The following is a 22047-nucleotide window of genomic DNA, read 5'->3' on the forward strand; positions in this document are numbered from 1 at the left end:
CATGCTGTCTACTTTATGTATTAGAGCCCTCAACATACTAAGCATAGCTGTTTTAAAGTCCCAGTCTGATAATTTTAGTATTGGTCTGTTCAGCCTTGTGCTTGTTGTTAGGATAGAGTGGCAACTTCCAAGATCCTTATATGTGGAACCAGAATCTGGCTTAGTTAGTCAAGACCCAGATGATAACCTTGGACAAGTTACTTTAAGCTCTGTGTCTCGATTTCATCATCTATAAAATGGTCATAACACGGTATCTACCTCATAGAATTGTTGTGAGAATTAAACCAGTTACTACCTATAAAGCACTTGAAACAAAACTTAGTACATATTATCATTTTGACAATTTTTAAAATAAACCTCTGCTTTTAGGAAAATGCAAGCAACAGAGAAACACAGGTATCTGGAGCATTCCAGAGCAAACCCTACCCCTATTTGCCATGAAGATTCTCAGCCTGTACACCATGGAGAAAGCACTGCCAAGCCAGGAGATAGTATAAATACTTCAATATGCAGAGAAGGGATATCTGACTGGAATGGTGCCAACTAAGATCAGGGCCCCATCCAAGTCCACCTGTGGTGGCTCTCCAGTCATTACACAAATTCCATGGAAGCTTCTTCTTCACTGGGAGGTTTCCCAGTCACACCTTTGTTAATGGTCATTCTCTATCGTGGGGAAGAGATTCAGATACATTTGCATTAAGTTACTCATGTACTTTGAATCTTAAATAACTCAAATTCAGGTTATAAAAATAATGGCAGCTAATGCCTAGTCATTGCTTGCTAAGGCGAGTACTGCTTTAAGGGCTTTGCAAATGTTCAACCATTCAATCCTCAGTACAATTTGAAGAAGTAGATACTGTTATCTTCACCGTTTCACATTAGAGGAAACTGAAGCCACTTAAGTAGGGAACTCGGCCAGAATAGATAGCTTGTGGGTGGTTGAGCTGGGATTCAAATGCTGAGAGCCTGGCCCCTGCTCCACAGCCCGCACTCTTAGCTATTGCGATATACTGCCCCATGAGAGATACAGCCCACAACTCCCATGGATTAGGGATTAAGAGAACTGTATTGTACCACTATTTAGTAGTTTTGCCTCAGATCTTGGGATACATGAAATAACTGTTAAACCACAATCAAAGAAAATACACGATGAGAGACTAGTACTATGACTTACAAAGGCATGTAATGTTTCCAAAGTGATTAACCACCCTAATCCTCTGTTTTCTGGTTTTAAAAACCTCCAGTTTTCTGGGTATTAGAGCTGCTGTGAAAAATGAGTCATGAATTTGTGAAATGTAGTAACATTATGTCTAGCACAGAGTAAGCTCCCCATAAATGTTAGCGATGTCTTATTGTTTTTGTAACAATGGGTTAGCAAAATTGCAAATTATTTAAGTATAAATTTTATTCAGTGCTGGTTTCTATCATACAACATAAATTAAAATAACACAAAGTTTATAGCTCATGGAAAATCCTATACATGGATTTCATTCTTTGGATGCTATCCTGTAGGTGAAATCTTAATTTTAAGTGAAAATACTAGTTTAATACATATCTAGAATAACAAGGGAGAAATCACCACACTTGATGTTTATAATGTAATAGATGTGTGTGTAATATTTCCAAAAAACAAAAATTTCTTCCAGTCTTCTGCTTAACTAGGCCATTGAAATCTACTTATACAGAAGACAACAGAATCTTTTATTTTCTTCTTAGACCACATTAAAAAAAAAAACTGGGTACAGAACACAAGCTCAGTGTGAACACTGCTGGAAAAAAACAAAAATTATACACACAAAAAATGAAAACTGCTCCTGAATGTTCAAACCGAGTTCTGCCCCCAAGTCTTAAACATTGGATTAGCTTCAGCAAAATGCAAAATCTGTCTTTACTCAAACAGAGAGTTAGAGTACCCATGATTAAAAATGCCTCATTTCTTCAGACTTTTCAAAAAGAAATGCTGCTCTAGAAGTAATGTCAGTAGAGAGTTTGTTTGTTTTTTCAAAAATTTTATTTATTTGACAGAGAGAGAGATCATAAGTAGGCAGAGAGGCAGGCAGAGAGAGAGGGGGAAGCAAGCTCCCTGCGGAGCAGAGAGCCCGACGTGGGGCTCCATCCCAGTACCCTGGGATCATGACCTGAGCCGAAGGCAGAGGCTTTAACCTCAGTGGAGAGTTTTATCTGGGGCACTCAAAACCCTGTTTGCCAGGCCCACAGAGCACAGATTCATCTGAGCTCATCTTTTATACACATGCCTCTTCACCCCTAAATCCTGGAAAACAATGCAAACAAAATGTGTTGGGTCTGTTTGTGAAGTAGAATCCTTAGCTAAAACACTGTTTATCAGTATGGGGCTTTCCAAAATAGCTTTCTATTCCCTTTATTCTGGTGGAAGATAACTAAACATTCATACATCACTTTTTTTCTGAAGTGATCTTCCCTTCCAGCGTTAAGCAGTGTTGCTTGTGGTAACACTTGCTGTAATAATGAAAGGCAAGCAAATAAAAACATTTGATATCATCTATAAGAAAGAAAAGGTCTGATTTGGGGGGCACCTGGGTGGCTCACTAGGTTAAATGTCTGCCTTTGGCTCAGGTAATGATCTCCTTCCTGGTCCTGGGATTGAGCCCCATATCAGGCCCCCTGTTCAGTGGGGAGTCTGCTTCTCCCTCTCCCTCTGCCCCTCCCTCCTGCTTATATGCACGTGCATGCTCTCTCCCTCTCAAATTAATAAGTAAAAATCTTTAAAAAAATAAAATAAAAGGTCTAATTTTTAATGATAAACACATGGTCTGAACTCTTATGTAGTCCTCACTATTCTCTAACTTCTTCACAAATATTAATTCACTTAATCCCCACATTCTATGAGGTAGTTGTAGAAACCGAGTCAAGAGACAAGATGCTATGCCCAAGGTCATGAGACTAGTGACTGAATTGGAGCCCATGTTCAGACCAAGTGAATCCCAGTCTCTGAAGGGGAGGGTGGGTCTGGAGAATCAGGTCATTTCCAAAAGCTCCCCGAGATTCTGATGAGCAGGCAGGGTTGAGAACTTGTCATTACACAAGCATCAGAAACAACTGGAAGGGCTATGAAACCACGGATTAGGTTGAGCCTCCACCTCAGAGGCTCTGACTGAGTCCTCCCCAGACGATGTTGGTACTGTTGGTCTAGGAACCACAACTGAAGGACCACAAATCCAACTGGACCCAAGCCACTTGGGACAGTGGCTTCCAGTGCATTGCTTTTCAAATTATACCTCACTACCTCCTTTTATTTGAAGAGAGAAATAATTAGTGATAATGGCATCGAGAACAAAGTCTACTTTGCAGAACTCTGTTATCCTTATCTAATGTGCCGTAATTCCCAACTATTGCTGTTGACCTAACTATGTAATATATAAATCAATAAAAACCTCAGCATCTTGTTATATGCTGTTGTCTGTAGCCTTAGTTTTTTCTTATGTAGAATAATAATTAATACCTACTTAATAACTATTAATACCTACTATTAATACCTACCTCATTGTTACAAGGTTGTTTAATAGAATAATGTATGTAAAAATCCAACAATATACTTGACACAAAATGTTACCTAAATAATCTCACGATTTTTGGCAAAAAAAAATATTTTAAAAATCATACCTTATTACTGTTTTCCTCCCATACATTTTGGCAAAAACTCACTTTAGCAAAAAACTACTTACCGTGGAATTATTTTTTACAGATTTGTATGTTTTCATATCTGGAATGGTTTTCTCAAAAAGTGCTAAAAGCCACTTTTTGGATTTTGACCAGTTTCTAGGCAAGAAAAAAAACATGCATAAATTAATTTGAAAGCGCATCAGGAGTAATAGGTCACAGCATTAAAGGGGGTATATCTATGGAATTATAATTACTTCTCCAAATTTCTTCTCTAAGTTTCTTAGAATTTCATGCGAGGTCTACCTTCAGACTTACTAGATCACAAAGAAAATGGAGTGGGCAAGGCAGCCACATCTTAGTAGGGTTTTTGCAAAGAAATGTTTGAATCCCTATAGGGTTGGCATTGAATAAAAAACAAAAGCAAAAACAAACAAACAAAATCAGAGCCCATGACCTGATTATTCCACTTTTACTCTGGCTGTTAGCAGTGGCTGGAGGATGAGAAACTAGCACAAGGACCCAGTGCTGGCTTAAGCCAGGTAAAGCAAACTGGCTACAATCTTTTTCATACTTTCTGACCACTCACCACTATAAACCAACTGCCAAGACATTTAAAAACTCATGTGTTATTTTGCATTCGAACCACTGAGCCAACTGTGAAAAATACATTTGGCCATACCTCCTTGTGCCTCAGGGAGAACAAGGTCAACCATGTCAGTCTCTAAGACTGGTCATGCCTGATGATTTAGCAGGGTTCCAAAGTATAGCAATGAATGTGATCATAAGAACAGTAAACAGGATAAAAGGCCTCAAAACAAACTCTTTGTTTCATTCTCGTATCTTCTCTCTGGCTCTCTCTCTCTCCCTGTCTCATTTTTGCTCCTCAAAATAAGGGAAAAAAAAAAAAAGGAAATAATGCATCTCTCTTCTTCAGTTCCTCCATCAAGTCACCCACACACCAAAAACAAATTCGTCTGAAGAAGTAGCTCCTGTCTCTTCCTCGTAGATGCTGCTCTCTCTACTGAGAACAGGGAAATTGCTGGGAGGAGCCTGGTCAGTGAATTAATTGTAAGGAAGAGCTCCCTACCTTAGAAGACATTCTGGCATCTGGGACCCGTACTCAAAACCTTCATCATAAGCTTGAAAATGCTGATAGAACTCCCTGATTTTTCTCTTGTCTGTGGGAAACAAGCCTTTTTTAAAGAGTATATTCATTGTGACTGGATAAAGAAGATGCCTACAAAGAAAAACACATAGAAAGTCAGACCCAATGACCAAAGAAGAAAGGCGAAAGAAACGAAGAAAGGACATTATTTAATAGCTATATATTAGGGGTAGATAATAATATGCAACAGATTCTTCTGGGAAAGAAACAGTTTCAAAAGGTTTTAATATTTGTTTACTGTGGTCAAGATAACTTAGGGATAACTGAAATTGTGGTTCATTTATCGGAAGATTTTAAAAGGCTTTCTAAGCAATCATTGTTAGATCCTGATAAATGTGAGATCATATGTAAAAATAAATCGATTCAATATAATTTCAACAAGTTCTTATTGAGTAAATAATAGCAATAACTAAGATACAGTCCATGACTTTAGACAGCAGCAAAAGAGAGCCAAAAAATCAGGGCAACACTAGTTACCAAATTTCCCAAGCTCTCATAGGATTCTACAGATTTAAACTACTTCCCACTGTAATATAATACCTATCACCATAAGTGAATAAAAATAATTACTGTGGCATAATAAAGAAATGAATATCAAAGATTGTTAATACGACCTAGATTAGTAACACTAAGTACTGTTTGTTTCAGTTTTATTTGCCATCTCTTCCTCACTAGAAATTTTTCAGGATCTCCTTCCCCTCAGAGTTTCAAGATATCCAAGAATTTGCTTGGTTTTGTTGTAGATACTGGGCATGCTAAAAGTTTAGTCTGTTGCTTGCCTTTTTTGTTGTTGTTGTTTTCTTCTCTCTCTTTCTGGACCTCTAACAAAATATTAACTGTTATTCTTTTTTATGAGTCTGAACTACTGAATCCTGCCTTCAGCATCCCAGTATCCCACTGACATGGAAAGTGCTTAATAGCTAACTTCAATTGACCAAATCTCCTTACACACATGAAGAATTTTTCTCACAGCTCCCATGCTCAGCCCTTACCTTTGCCAGAAAGCTTCAGAACATGGCTGAGATCACTTGATTCCCTCCAGTGCCCTTCCCTGTCTCACCTGTCTCTCAGCATTCCCTCTAGGTAGGTATGTTCTACATGGCATGGAATGGTTGAGGAGAAATTACTGTAAATGTATTAAAACGATCATATTGGCTCACCTAAAAATCAGAGTGCTAATGAAAAATTGTCCATTAATTAAGATGTAAAAGATTAATAAAATCTCTTAAATTACCAGTTAGATCGACTTCAGTAATTAACCAGATAATTTTTAAAGTTCAGTGTGCAGGATTCCAAGTTTTTATTCCAAAAACCCCCCAAACCAAAAAAACCAACAAGCTTGAACACTACTAACGCATGTATTTTACCTTACTAAGTTGTTCAACTCCATTGTCCCATGAGTGCCCAAGTTCTCCAGTTGCTCCTGTAATTCTTCAGTCAGTTGTCCAGTGAGTTGATACAGGTTGAAAGTCCCTAGTTTCCCTTTCATCATGATATAAAGTTTTTCATGCAGTGTTAAAAAAGTATTCTTTGGAATTGATGCTAAAAACAGAGAAAACTATTTTTAACAGAAGCATCAATTCCTTGAAGCAAACAGTCAATTTACCTCTACTATTACTTGGCCACAGGGACTGCAGCCAAAGCCTTCCCAGTACATAAAATTACCTCCTGCAAGTAAAAGGAGGGGAAGATTCAACCTATCCCACGAGACTGTAAGAGTCTGTCGGGAAATTCACGTTTGGGGGTGATCTACAAATGGGTGACTAGGAGGGCGTCTGGGAAACACAAATCTGGTGATTTTTATTTTCATGTTAAAAAGCTTTCATTGGGGGCGCCTGGGTGGCTCAGTGGGTTAAAGCCTCTGCCTTCAGCTCAGGTCGTGATCCCAGGGTCCTGGGATCGAGCCCCACATGGGGCTCTCTGCTCCGCAGGGAGCCTGCTTCCTCCTCTCTCTCTGCCTGCCTCTCTGCCTACTTGTGATCTCTGTCTGTCAAATAAAAAATAAAAAAAATCTTTAAAAAAAAAAAAAAAAAGCTTTCATTGGCTTTCTACATTTAACAAAGTTTACAAAAGGCCTTCTACCATCTTTCTAGTTTTCCAGTAACATTTCCAGGCCCTTCTCCCCCCAGGTTTGTATGCCAGGTACAGTGTGGTATTTCCATTATTTATATTTATATTTCCCAGCATTTTTATTAGATGTTCTAGCTGCGCAAAACACTCTCTCTTTGACCAGCCTCACCCCATCCCCACACACCCACAGCTACAAGCCACACATTTCTCCTGCCAACTTCTATTTCTCTTTCAAGTGTCTACACTTCCTTACCCCATGAGTAGCTTTGGCTCCACTACTTCCTTTGTATTAGTGCTCATATTTCTTCCATGATACACAACTCCTGCTTGAGTTTGTCTAGTAAGAGTATGAGTTTTTAAACTCATTATTCTTTTATACTTTTCTTTAATCCCGTTTTATTGTCTGCAAGGTAGCTTTTTCAAAAAATAGTTCTTAGTTTTCTATTTCATCAGCCTATTATGTATTTTATTATTAATTAAAAATAATGTTTAGATCTTCTCTGTACTAGGGGGATATACTACAGGAATAGGAAGCTGGCTCAAGAGCACATCTTAACATATTTTGTCTATTAAATAGAAATATTTAAACATCAAAGTCCCCAGAGGCGGCATATGTGAAAAAACTTGATCACTTTCATGCACCTGGTGAAAGAAAGGTGAGTAAGTTGGTATGTTTTTCTGGAGGGATATGTGAACTTACAGATTCAGAGCCTTCAAACTTCAAAATAATTATTTTCTTTGATCTGGAATTCCATAGTTTAAGTACTGAGAAGCACTCAATACTCAAAGAATTTAACCAACATGTTGTGATCTTCATGCGGGCAAGAAGAAACAAGCATCATGCTCTTGGTCACTGGCAGCTTCTAAAATTTGTTTTGTTTTGTTTTTGGTTTTTTTTTTTTTTTTTTTTTTTGGTTTGTTTAATGGCAAGAGATGCATGAGAGGCTACATGAAGAGGAACCTAAGAAAGAAGCCAAAAAGGAAACCAAGAGAAAGAAGCTCATAGACAACAGAAGCAAGCACAGACATTATGGAAGCAGAGAAAAGTATGAGGCACCAAAATGAAACAGCTCCCCATTCCTGGGAGGACGAGTGGCCTCAGCACCTCATATCTGCAGCCTGGGAAGAAATCAAGTGGGTGGTCACACCAGATGCATGCTGAGAAGTACAATCCAGAAGTCTCTGAGAAGGGAGAGCAAAAGGCCACAGATTACATGAGGCCAAGCCCCACTTACCTTAATAGCCCTAGGAATGTGTCAGGAAATGCCACAGTAAAGGGTGCATTAAGCAGTAGAATTCTACTTTCAGTGAGCAGAGTAGCAACATGTGATCAAGCCAAGAGATATAGCCTGTGGAACACTGTCTACACAGCAGCAGAACAGAGTGAAGGACATCCTGGGAGCTGTAACAGGATACAGATTCCAAATATTTTCCAAAGTAAACAACAGTGGGGTAACCTCATCTCTTACCCACATCTAATTAAGACATACATGAGGCTGCCAATAATTTGTTTTTCAATGACCAAACTCATCAGATATTCTTTCTACCTTCTGTCCTGATTTTAAAGTATAAAATAAGGAAGGGGCCATCAACATTCTTGATAGAGGAGTGAGGATATAATTGTTAACAAAGCTACTCTTGGACTCCAAAGTTGTATTTCAAACAAACTATCTGAAAATATTCTTTACCTGTACGATAGACGGGATTTTGCACTGCTAGCTCAAAATTTACTTCTTTGGATTTTAGAAACACATTAATTCCCTCTTCTTCAGTAACAAAGGTCATTCGGGTGCCCATAACGAAGACTGTAAATACTGGTCCATACTGAAAGATAACACAAGTACAGATATTAATAAGGATTTCTAATAAGTTACTGGGTCATGGGTTATGCAAGAACCCTAATGCTGAAGTTATAGTCAAGATAAAAATTATTATGATTATATATGTAATTAATTATAAATTTCACTAGATTAAGACAAATCTAAATTATACAAATCATAATTTATTCTATCCTAATACTTAACCTTCATTTTGATCATTGTTTGAAATTTCTTTTCTTTTAGTATGACATAATAATTAGAAATAATTACTAGGGGGTGCCTGGGTGGCTCAGTGGGTTAAGCCTCTGCCTTCTGCTCAGTTCATGATCTCAGGGTCCTGGGATCAAGCCCTGCATTGGGCTCTCTGCTCAGCAGGGAGCCTCCTTCCCCCTCTGTCTCTACCTGCCACTCTGCCTACTTGTGATCTCTGTCAAATAAATAAAATCTTTTTTTTTTTTATTATTTGACGACAGAGATCACAGAGGCTTTAACCCACTGAGCCACCCAGGCGCCCCTAAATAAAATCTTTTTAAAAAACAAAAGAATTACTAGAAATTATGTCATACAGTGATATTTAAACATTGTTTTCCAGATATCATTACGCTTACGAGTAACCTATAGCTCAGTTTTGTCCAAGAAAAAGATTCAAAACAGCTGACTTAAATCTGTGGTCACTCAACGATGTCTTGCAATCCTGAAAAGTTTTCTAATGTGCTCACTTTCCAAAATTACTATTTTCCCTGCATACCTGCCCAACCCCTTCCACTCTGAGGTACCGTTCCTACTTTGTAACTTACTAGGAAACTTGAGGCAATCAAGTAAGAGCACTCACAAATTTTCACCACCAAATCTTGCAAAGATACACATTTGTACCCATTCTCTATGCCTCCCCTCGGGTTAGTACGAATGGGAGGTCCTGCCCCTGGAAAATGCAAGTGCTCCCTCACTTATGTTATGGATTCTACACTCTTTCCTTCTCTTCATTCTACGTCAATGCCTCCTGTCATCCACATCTTCAGTTCTGCCCTCTATCAGATCACTAGCAGCCTACAAACCTACACTAGCCCTGAGTTTGATTTCAGGAAGTCCATGATTTTGTTGGGAGGCTTCACTACTGGGCGGAGACTGCCCTCCCAGGGCTAGCCAACAGAGGGCTAGCAGAGGGCTCAACCAGCCAGAAACATACCTTTCACATGCAAACCAACCAATCGTGAGTCTCTGCCCATCTACTTCCTTATCTAATGCTCACACACCAATATTTTCCCTGCCTGAAATCAGCCCAAGGCCAAGTAGCAGGCAACCAGAAACCACTCATATAGCCCAAAGCTGACCAGAATTATTCAAAGCAGCCAGTCCTAAATTGTTTTCCCTGCCCTGCTTTGCCTTTCCTGGGGAAGCCCCAAAAAAGGCTCAGCCACAGACTTTTCTCTGGTGTTATCTTGGGCCTCTTGATGGATACCGGTGCTTTCCCCTGTGGACCTGCATGGCCTACAGCGGCCCCCCTTTTGGGCACCCCTCAGACCCGCGGGTATAATAAACATCTTCCTTCCAAACTCCTTCTCATTTCCTCCTGTGGCGGCACTGACTTTATAATACCACAATACGTACCACATATACATTCTTGCAGCAATCACCCATACTTTCATACCCCATTATAGTGACTATAAGTATTTCAAAATATTATGCTGGTCACTACCCCAATATTGCAATCATTTCTAGGCAACCCTGAAATGGCATGTGATCATTCCTACAACACACTGTTGGGTGCTATCAGGCAACTGTGGGCATGAAAAACATGAAGCCACCAGTGAAGTCTCATTTTCTCACACTGGTAATCCTGACGTCTACATAACTTTCCAGCATCCCCCTCCTTTTTTTTGAGAGTTCCGTTTATTAATCAATTTATTTGAGACAGAGAATGAGAGAGAAAGAGAGCATGAGAGAGGGGAGGGTCAGAGGGAGAAGCAGACTCACTGCTGAGCAGGAAACCCAATGTGGGACTCTACCCTGGGACTTCTGGATCATGATATGGCTTACTGAGTCACCCAGGTGCCCTGACCAACTGAGTCACCCAGGTGCCCTGACTTTCCAGTATTCCTTATCTACAATTACTTGTTAATCGATATTTAGAAAATATGAATAATTTCCATTGTTTTGTACAAATGAGAATTCTTAACTTCCCATTAGGAAAGTGGCCCACGTAACACTTACAGGTACCCGGGCCACAGTGTAGAACAGCCAAGTTCAAACACATTGAAGAATTGACCTAACTACTGCTGCATGGTATTTAAAATAACTTACTGCAAAACTGGACTGTACAAATGATCATGTCTGATGTTATAAATTCTGTGGCAGGGGAGGTGTTTGTGTTTCTGTCTTATTTGCTTTGCTTTTGTTCACTTCTTGGTGCAATGTCTGGATGTTATGAAGCAAAGGCCAGAGCACACAGTATGTTGTAGTCGTGGTACTTGTGTGTTTGTTCATGTACATTTTATTCTAAGATAATGATAGAGTAACATGAAGTTATAAGAAATAATACAGAACAAACCCATGTACACATTACTCTGTTTTCCCTAGTGTTAACAAGCTGCAAAACTATTAAATGGTATCACAACTAGGCCACTGACAGTGAGCAAGTTAAGGTATAGAAAATATCCATCACCATGAAGGTGCCTCAAGTTACCTTTTTATAGTCACCCCATTTTCCTCTCACCCCCACCTCTTCCATCACCCTTGACAACTACTAACCCGTTCTCCAGTTCTAGAATGCTGAATTTCAGGAATGGTATACAAATAGAATCCAATCGTGTACAAATAGAAGAGGAAAAGATGAATAGTCTGGAAAATGGAAACTTCGCAGGTTGGCTTTTTTTCACTTGGCATAAACCTCTGAGATCAACCCAGGTTGTGGTATGTATCAGTAATTCATTCCTTTACATTTCTGAGTAGTACTCCACAGTATGGATGCACTACAGCTTGTTTAAACATTGTTGAAGGATCCTTGTGTTCTTTTCAGGTTGGGACCATTACAGATAAAGTGGCTACAAACACTAATGCACAGGTTTTTGTGTGAATGCATGTTTTCATTTCTTGAGATTAAATGCCCAGAAGTGAAATTGCTGGGTCAGATGGCAGCTACATATTTCCTTGTTTAAGGAACTGCCCAACTGCTTTCCAGAGTAGCTGTACTATTTCCTCCAGTGATCCCGTTTCTCTCTATCCTTACTAGCATTTGAGTGCTGTCACTTTTTTTTATTGGGCCATTCTGATAGGTATGTAGTCATATCTCATTGTGGTATTCATTTGCATATCCTCAACTGGCTCATGATGTTGAACACTTTTCCATGTGTTTATTTGCCAGCTTTATGCTCTCTTCAGCAACTTGTTCACATCATTTGCCATTTCTTTAGTTAACTTGTTGAGGGATTTTACATGTTGAGGGTGGAGAGTTCTTTATATATTCTAGATAGCAGTCTCTTGTTGGATATGTGGCTTGCAGATATTTTCTCTCCATCTATAGCTTGTCTTCCCAGTCTCCTAACAGGTTCTTTATTTCACAGAGCAAAAGCTTGTAATTTTCATGAGGTCCAATTTGTCAGGATTGTTTTTATGGATTTTTGGTGTCCAGTCTAAGAACTATTCTTCAGCCCCAGGTTAAGAAGATACTCTCCTTATTTTTTTTAAAGTTTTATAGTGTTACATTTAACATAAAAGTCAATGATCTGTTTTGAGTTAATTTTTATATATGATGCAAGACTTAGGTCAAAGTTCATTTTGTTTTTGTTTTGTTTTGGCTTATTGGTGTCTAATTGGTTCACTGCCATTTGTTGAAAAGGTTATCTTTATTTCAACAAATTACTTTTGCACATTTGTCTAAAATCCATTGGACATTTAGTGTGTGTATTTCTGGGTTCTCAACTCTTTTTCATCGATCCCTATATCTATCCCTCCACTTGCATAATCTTGATTACTGTAGCTATATAATGAGTCTTGAAATTGAGTACAATGACTCTTCCCATTTATTCTTTTAAGACTTGTTTTAGCTATTCTAGTTCATTTGCCTTTACATATACATTTTTGAATAATCTTGTCTATATCTACCCTTTACCAGAAATTTGATAGAATTTGCATTAAACTTGTGTATCAATTTAGGGAGAATTGACATCTTTACTATGTTGAGTTTTCCAATCCATGAACATGGTATGTTTCTTCCTTAAGTTCTTCTTTTTATCAAGGTTTTCTAGTTTTCATCATGAAGTTCTATACACATTCTATTAGATTTACACCTAAATATTTCTTTCTCTTTTTGAGTGACTATGATGATATTGTATTTTTAACTACCACTTGCATATGCTCATTGTTAGTATGTTGCAATATAATTGTGTTTTCCGTTGAGTTTATATTCTGTGACCTTGCTGAATTTACTGATTAACTTCAGGAGATTTGTTGTATATTCCTTGAGATTTTTCTAAGTAAACAATCACATCATCTGCAAATAGAGAAAGTATTATTTGTTCCTTTCCATATGATCTTTTTTCTTGCTTAATTGCATTCACCAGAACTTCCAGTATTAGGTGGAATAAGCAGTAGACATTCTTACTTTATTTCCAATCAGAGATGAACCACTTATTCTTTCACCATTAAGATTGAGGTTAACTGTAAAATTTTTGTAGATATTCTTTAACAAGTTCAAGACGACTCTCTCTATTACCATTCTGATAATTTTTGAAAATCAAGAATGAGTGTGGGATTTTGTAAAATGCATTTCCTGTACAAATCAATATGTCCATGTGCCTTTTCTTCTCTCACCTGTTAATATGGTGGCTTGCACTAACTGATTTTCATATATTGGACAAGTCTTAAATCCCTGGAAGAGACCCATGGAGTCATGGTATCTGTGATTCCTTTATATATTGCTGGATTTTATTTGCTGATACTTTGTTGAGGACTTTTGCATCTATATTCATAAAGAATACTGATCTGAAAATTTCTTATTTTGTGCTGTATTTATCTGGTTTGAAATGAGGATGACTCTAGCTTCATAAAATAAACTGGAACATGTTCCCTTCTTTTCTATTGTCTAGAGATTATTTATACAATTGATGTTAATTCTTCTTTAAACATTTGGCAAAATTTTCCAGTGAAACAATCTGGGCCTTAAGATTTCTCTTTTGGGAGTTTTAAAATTATGAACAATTGCTATCCCTAACAAATACAGGGCTATTCAAATTATCTATTTCATACTGAATAGTTGTAGTTTGCGTTTTGGGGGGAATTAGGTCCATTTCATCTAAATTGTCATTTTTCTACATGTGGGGTTACATATAGTGTTCTTTTATTATCCTTTTGATGTCTGCAGTGCTATGCCCTATTTTATTCCTGACATTAATAGTGGGTGTCTTTTTTTTTTCTTTTGCTTGTATGAGGTCTTCCAATGTTATTGATCTTTTCAAAGAATTGGCTCTTTCATTGATTTTCTCTATTTTTTTCTGTTTTCACTTACATTGATTTGTTAATATTTCCTTCATTTTTCTTGTTTGGAGTATGCTGTGCTCTTTTTTGGTGAGGAGGCTGACAGGGAAGCTTTGTTCATTTCACACTTACGCTCTTTTTCAATGAAAATATTTAGTGATGGTAATTTCTCTGTCAGCACTGCTTTAGCTGTGTCCCCCAAATTCTGATAGGTTGGATTTTATTTGCTTTCAATTCAACATAAATTTTTATTTCCCTTGGGAGTTTCCCCTTAAATCATAGATTACTTAGAAATATGCTGTTTGCTTCCAAGTGTTTGGTGAGTTTCCTGCTACTTAGTTCTAGTTTCTTTCCACTGTAGTTAGAGAATACATTGTATGATTCAAATTCTTTTAAATTTTGTGAGGGTCTATGGCCCTGAGCATGGTCTATCTTGTCATGTCTCATGGGCACTTAAAGAGAATACATACCTGCTTTGTTAGGTAGAATGTTCTATGTATATTCATTAGATCTTTTTGGTTGGTGGTCTTTTATATTCTAGCTGATTTACTGTCTGTCCTACCTATTGTTCAGATTGTTGAAACATCTAACTATAACTGTAGATTTGTCTGTGTCTTCTTTCAGTTCTAGTTTTTGCTTCACATAGTTTACAGCTCTGTAATTTGGTGTATACACATTTAGAATTGCTAACTCTTTGTAGTATATTGACCCCGTTATCATTTTATAATGTCCCCCTCTGTCTCTGGTAATTTTCTTTGCTCTGAAGGTACTTTTTCTGCTATTAACATAGCCACTCCTACTTTCTTTTGATTAATGCTTGCATGATATATCTTTTTCCATAATTTTGTTTTTCACCTGCTTATCTCATTATATTTGAAGTGAGTTTCTATTATACATCATGTAATTGCATTATTTTAAATCCATTTTTCAAATATGTATGTTTTAATAATTGTATTTATACCATTTATAGCTTAAATTATTGATATATTAGGGTTTTCTTTTTTTTTTTCTGGTTTTTTTTTTCTGTTTATTCTCCCTGGTTTTTTTTTGCTGTTTTATCTGCTTTCTTGTGTGTTACTTGAATATTGTTTAGAATTCCATTGACTTATCTATAGTATTCTTAAGTGGATCCTTTTGTGTAGAATTTTTTAGTGTTTCCTCCAGCTATTACTATATATATGTAACTTATCATAATTAATCAATTTTAATTAATCAACAACCACTTTTTGAAGTTTTTTTAATTCCATCATGGTTACCACAGTGTTATATTAGTTTCTGGTGTACAATGTAGTGATTCAACAATTCTATACATTACTCAGTAATCATGACTCTTTAATCCACTTATTTCATCCATTCTCCCATTCACCCCCCTCTGGTAACTATCAGTTTGTCCTCAATAGTTAAGAGTCTGTTTCTCAGTTTGTCTCTCTTTCCTTTTTTTCCCCCCTTTGTTTATTTTGTTTCTTAAATTCCACATATGAATGAAATCATATGGCATTTATCTTTCTCTGACTGACTTATTTTGCCTAGGATTATACTCTTTAGCTCCATTCATGTTGTGGCAGATGGCAAGATTTCATTCTTTTTTTTATGGCTGAATAATATCTATATCTATATCTATCTCTATCTATCTATCTATCTATCTATCTATTGGATTAGGCTCTAGGTTGGGCTATAGAAATACACGCACATACACAAACACACACACATACACACACCATATCTTCTTTACCCATTCATCTGTGAATGGACACTTGGGAGGCTCCATATCTTGGCTATTGTAAAGAATACTGCAATAAACACTGTGCTGCATGCATCCCTTTGAATTAGTTTTTGTATTTTGGGGGTAAATAGCCCATAGTGCAATCATGGGATAATATGGTAGTTCTATTTTTAACTTTTTGAGGAACCTCCATACTGTCTTCCACAATGGCTGCATAGTGTGGCTATTTTATCATTTCAAGTGAATCTCTCTTTATATCTTTTTATCCTCTCCCATTTTTAATGTAATACATACATCTAGAACAATATCAAGCAGTGTAATAATTTTTGCTTCAGCCATGAAACAGTTTAGAAACCATGGGAAGAAAAATCTATTGCAGTTAATATCTTCTGTTTACTGTGTTCTTACTTCCTTCTTGATGTCCACATTCCTTCTTTCATTGGTCCCTTTCTGTTTAGAGAACTACTTCTGGTCATTTGTTTAGGATAGTAGGTATTCTGGCAGAAAATTCTCTTAGTTCTCTTTCAACTGAGAATGTCTTGACTCCTCCTTAATTCCCAAGGGATATTTTTGCTGGAGATAGGATTCTAGGTTGACAGTTCTTTTCTTTGAGCACTTGAAAATTGGTATGCCATTTCTCCTAGTTTCCATGGTTTCTGATGAAGAATCCACTATCACTTCAGTTTCTTTCTCCACTATGATAAGGTTCTATTTGTCTTTTGCTGCTTTTAAAAATTATATTTGTCTTTAGTTTTTAGAAGTTTGTCTATCATTTGTCTTGCTGAGGACTTCCTTGGGTTTATCCTCTTTGAGATTAGCTTAGCTTTTCAAATATGTAGGTTCATGTCTGTTGCCACTTTTGGGATATTTTCAGCCCTACTTTCTACAAATACTTTTTCAGACTCACCCTCTTTCTTGGACTCTGGTGACATAAATGTTATGTTTTTTACAGTCCCTGAAGTTCTGCTCATTTTTCAGTCTATCTTCTCCATTTTTCATATAGGCAATTTTTATTGACCTATGTTGAAGTTCACTGATTCTTTTCATTCTTCTCCATTGTGCTGTTGTGTGCCTCCACTAAGATTTTCTTTCTTTTTCTTACTTCCTTTCTTTTTGTATGTGTGTGTGAGTTATTGTATTTTTCAGTTCTAAAACTTCCATATGTTTCTTCCTTATATGTACTATTTCTTTACGGACTTTCCATTTCTTTCCTGAGACTTTCTATTTTTTCATTTGTTTAAGGCATGAGTATAATTGTTTGTTGAAGCATTTTTATTTTGGCTACCATAAGATCCTTGTAAGATAATTCTAATATCTGTGTCATCTGTTGATTGTTTCTTCTTATTCAAGTTGAAATCTTCCTGGTTCCTGGTATCAGGAGTGATTTTCTACTAAAATCTGGATGTCTTGTATATTATCTTATGACACTGCATTTTATTTAACTCAACCTTTTTCCAGGCTTCCTTGGTCACTATTCTGATGTGAGAAAGGGAATGCCACCACATTATTGCCAGGTAGGGGGATGGAAATTGAGGTTAATTACTCAGCATGGGGAGAGGACTCCTTGTTACTGCTGGTTGAAGGTGAAAGCAAGTCTCCTTACTAAGTTCTTACTGTATCATTCTGGCTGGGAGAAGAAGGGAATGCCTCATTATTGCTCCCACATGACCTTCACTGGCCTGGAAGTGAAAAGGTGTTATAGGAGTAGCCTCTTTCTGCTAAGTGGTAGTGAAATTCCTGACCCATCTTCTAAGGCTCATGGGGCACCACTCCAATGAGTAGGAGGGGACTCCTTGTTATTGCTTAATGGTGGTATAGTCTATGCTCCTGGTGTGATCTCCATTAACCCTGCAGTGGGGATGGCCTCATTACTGCTAAAGAGTACGGGAAGTCACAACCCTTCTCTAGGCCTATTTTGACACCAACCTTACCAGGAGGGGAAGGTTTACTTCATTACAGCCTGGCCAGGATTTAGGGCTAGACTCTTCACTTGGCACTTGCTGACTGAAGTGATGCCATAATTTTTTCCTATGATGTTTGCCTGGAGCAGTTATAGTCTAAAGGTTTTCTGTCTTGCTAGGTTGCTCCTTTCCTGGCCCTTTCCCTAGATAGAGTAAGCTTGTCTTGAGGATTATTTTTTTTATCTGTGCTCAGGGGCATCTCCAGGTTTTTCTGGTTTTTCTAGAGCCCAATCTAGGTATGTGAAGCAGAAAAAAGTCAAGAAAACTCAGCCACATATTGTTCATCAGATCCTGTGGTCCTTAGCCTGTCTGCTTTTCTCTCTCCACCTTTTAGAATCTTATGTTTGTTTTATATATAGTGTTCAATTATGATTTAGCTACACTTAGTGGAAGGAATAGGGGGAAGTACAACTACCCCATCTTTTCAGAAGCAAATATTCTTAATTCTTCTTTTTTTTTTTTTTTAATTCACAGAATACCTCTGAAAGTTATACAGGAGAATGGAAATATTCTTGTTGGAGGAGAAGATAGGCAGTCAGAGGACAGAAAAGAGAGGAAGACCTTTCACTGTATATATGTTCATGACTTTAGAATATGGACTCATCTGAAAAAACAAAACAAAACCCATTTTTTAAAGAAGAATGACTTCCAATTTTGGTAGTGATAATACGGCAACTTCTTTCTGAATTGTTCCGCTTCTTTTCTGGAAATCATGCAAAGCCACAAGGAGAATGAAACACATGTACACTATAAACATATTGAGCTAGATAAGAAGAAGAAAATCTACTAACTACAACAGTGTGCCCTGACACCTGACACCAACAGAACTCTCATTTCTGCTCTTAGAAGCTTTCATGGCGTGGCGGGAAAGAAAAAGGGCATGCACAGGGGGCTCAACAATGGAAAATCTTGGGAATATACACTCTGAGATATGAAAAGGAAATGTACAGAGTTGGAACCTCTATGAGATAGGCTAAGATAACCAGGCCATGAATATTGAGGTGGGGGCGGGTAGCAAAAGATAACACAGAAAGTGGGCTCCAGGAAGCACTATCTTCTAAAAGTAAAAAGTACACTTGGGAAGGTAGGTTGCCTCTTTTACTAGCAGCAGCTATTGAAGAAAGGTAGTGAGAGCTCATATCTGTAAAATTACATCCTAAAAGCAGAGGAGCTATGGGTGCATAAAGACACTCTATTTTCACTGTAGCAAGGGAGAGAGAAGACTTAAGTCAAAAAACCTAGAAGGCAACTGCCTCCCAGCAAAACCTGCTGACAGTTGGTCCGAGACAACTCAACTCCTTAAAATATAGTTAAACAAGAAAGGAAAAATTCAGCACTATAAGAAAAATTCTATAAAAAAGAAAGGAGACCAGAACTTCCTTATAAATGAAGTAACTCACCGAAAACTTTCTGCATTGCGTACATAAAACCTGTACTGCAAAAAGATTTCCATGGGTAAAAGAAGAAAAAACCCTTGTAATACAAAATTATTTTCAGAATTTAAAAAATTAATGTAATAATTGCAACTACAAAGGAAATAAGCAAAACAAACAAACAAACAAACAAAAAAACCCAAAAAACCCATAAAACAAAAACCGTGGAAGAAGTCGCTAGACAATAGAGGGAAATTAGGAGATAAAGGAAGAAACAATAAAGATATTTCTGAATAAAAAATAACAATGACTGGGGTGTCTGGGTAGCTCAGTCAGTTAAGCGCCCAACTGCGTTTCAGCTCAGGTCATGATCTCAAGGTCCTGGGATGGAGCCCTGCATCTGTTTGGGCTCCGTGCTCAGGGGTGAGTCTGATTCTCTCTCTTTCCCTCTCACTCTGCTCCACCCTACTCATGTGTGCTTCCTCTCTCTCAAGTAAATGAATATATAAAATCATAAAAAAAAGAAAGAGGGAGAGATGGCAATGACAAGAAGCACAAGGGGGATTATAACCCACAGGAAATAAAGACTCTAAGGAAGAGAGAGTATAGAAATGTGAAAAAAAAAAAAAAACCACATTAAATAGAAATAAAATATGTGAAAACAATTTCAGGGGAAATGACAGCTATAGAAGATAGGTAAAAGAGGTTGAAACTATGCATCACTGGACGTCTTTTGCAAACTCTAAATTTATTTATCCAGCTGCTTAACTCAGTATTCCCACTTGGATATCAACATCCCAAACTCCAACATATCTCAGCACATCTTTTTTTTTTTTTTCATTTTAAAATTTTTAATTGTTTTGTTTTGTTTATTTTGTTTTATTTTTTATCAAACTCCAACATAGCTAAAGCTGAGCTTCTGATAACTTCTTCCCTTCCAGTAAATTCTTGTATTTGTGGCTGTTTCACTTGACAGCAACTCCCATTTTCTAGCTACTCAAGCCAAATTTCTTGGAGTCATCTTAGGCCCTTTTCATTCTTTTACACACCACATGCAGTTTGCCAGTAAATCCTGCTGCTTCCACCTTCAAAATATAACCAGCCACTTCTCAAATTTCCACTGCCATCACCATGGTTGAAACCACAATGGTCAAAACCACAATGGTTTCAAGTTTGAAATATTGTAAAAACCTTCAACTTACCTTCTTTCTTTAATTTTTGCATTCCTTTTTTTTTTTTTTTTAACAGAGCAGCCAATGTGAACCTTTAAGATTTAAATCAGAGCCCATCACACCTCAGCTCAACACATTCAAAAGGTTTCCTATTTCACTCTAAACTATAAATGCATTTATACTTTGAATCTGATAATTCATTCTATGGATACATTTTCACACACAGAAATAACACTTGTTCCTACAATATTTATAACAGCAAAAATATGGGAAACAAACAATGTCAATCATTAAGTCACTGTTTAGTTAAGCTAGGATTCAGGGAACATTTTGTAGCTTTTTAAAACAAATACAGATGCTTCTGTTTCTGTGCAACAAGGTAGAATCAGGTGAGATGAGGATTTCACTGGCAGCTAGGAAACGATGGATGTGAACAGAGAATAAGTCCCTATTTATTTCTCTGATGGCATTTGTGATTTCTGTGTATGGATTGAAGGTCCGGACTGAAATAGGCACCTTTCAAAAATCTGCAGCTAATATCAGGCTCAGTGGTGAAATACTGAACAATTTCCCCTAATAGTAGGGAAAAGACAAGCTTGTCTACTCTTACCACTTCTATTTAACAATATCCTAGAAATCCTACTGATTATAATAGAGGGAAAAGAAATAAAAAACATCAAGATCAGAAAAAAAGAAGTAAATTTATCTGTTTACAAGACATATTGTTTATGTATAAAAATCCTAAAACATCTCTGAAGTAATTACTAGAAGCAATCAACTGAATTTAGCAAAGTCACAAGGTATAAAATTAATATACAGAAAACAGATTGCATTTTTTTATGTTTCAACAGGATACGAGTGGGAAACCAAAAAAAAAAGCAATTTTATCTACAACAGCCTCAAAATAGAAAATAATTAACAACCATAGTCATGACCACATCACAAAAACCACAGAACATTTCTGAAAGAAATTACATAGCTAAATAAATGGAAAGATACACAGCAGTCATAGATTTGAAGACTTACTATTGTTATGAAGTCAATTCTCCCCCAATTTTTCGATCAAGTTAACAAACTTCCAACCATAATTCTAATAGTCTTTATGATAGATATTGACAAGCCAGTTCTAAAATCATAGTAAAATGCAAACAATCTTGAATGGCAAGTCAATTACAGACAAATACAGAGAACTTTCACTGCCTGATTTAAAGACTTATATAAAACTGGAGTATATAAGGCAGTGTAGTATTAACAAAGGAGTGGGCATTTAAATCAATGGACTAGGATAGAAAGGCTAGAAATAGATCTACACCAAAATGGTAAATTTTTGAAAAGCTACAAAGGTGATCAATGAAGAAAGGACAGTCCTTCAGGATATGAAATTGGAATAACTGGACATCCAGATGGAAGAAATTAACCTCACCCCTTACTTTTTTTTTTTTTTTTAAGATTTTATTTATTTATTTGAGAGACAGAGATCACAAGTAGGCAGAGAGGCAGGCAGAGACAGAGGGAGAAGCAGGCTCACCGCTGAGCAGAGAGAACGGATGTGGGGCTCCATCCCAGGACCCTGGGATCATGACCTGAGCTAAAGGCAGAGGCTTTAACCCACTGGGCCACCCAGGCACCCCATCACCCCTTACAAAAAA

The 22047-nt window shown here is 37.1% G+C and overlaps 1 protein-coding gene across 4 annotated transcripts in view; it reads right to left on the reverse strand.

Moving 5' to 3' along the window:
* Positions 1-22047, reverse strand: part of LOC116588708 (24-hydroxycholesterol 7-alpha-hydroxylase) — an 89097-nt gene that overhangs the window by 65507 nt on the left and 1543 nt on the right. For 3 of the 4 annotated variants that reach the window (XM_032340168.1, XM_032340167.1, XM_032340165.1), the window contains 4 exons: positions 8566-8701; positions 6175-6349; positions 4730-4879; positions 3705-3798 (listed from right to left, as the gene is read on the reverse strand). In XM_032340168.1, the coding sequence (XP_032196059.1) occupies positions 3705-3798; positions 4730-4879; positions 6175-6349; positions 8566-8674 (528 nt within the window). In that variant the 5' untranslated portion in view covers positions 8675-8701. Of the gene's footprint in view, positions 1-3704; positions 3799-4729; positions 4880-6174; positions 6350-8112; positions 8280-8565; positions 8702-22047 lie in introns of those variants that run through there. The other variant, XM_032340169.1, reaches the window with a different exon arrangement.

This window comes from Mustela erminea, chromosome 4 (genome assembly GCF_009829155.1).
Source record: "Mustela erminea isolate mMusErm1 chromosome 4, mMusErm1.Pri, whole genome shotgun sequence".
NCBI classification, from domain to species: Eukaryota; Metazoa; Chordata; class Mammalia; order Carnivora; family Mustelidae; genus Mustela; species Mustela erminea.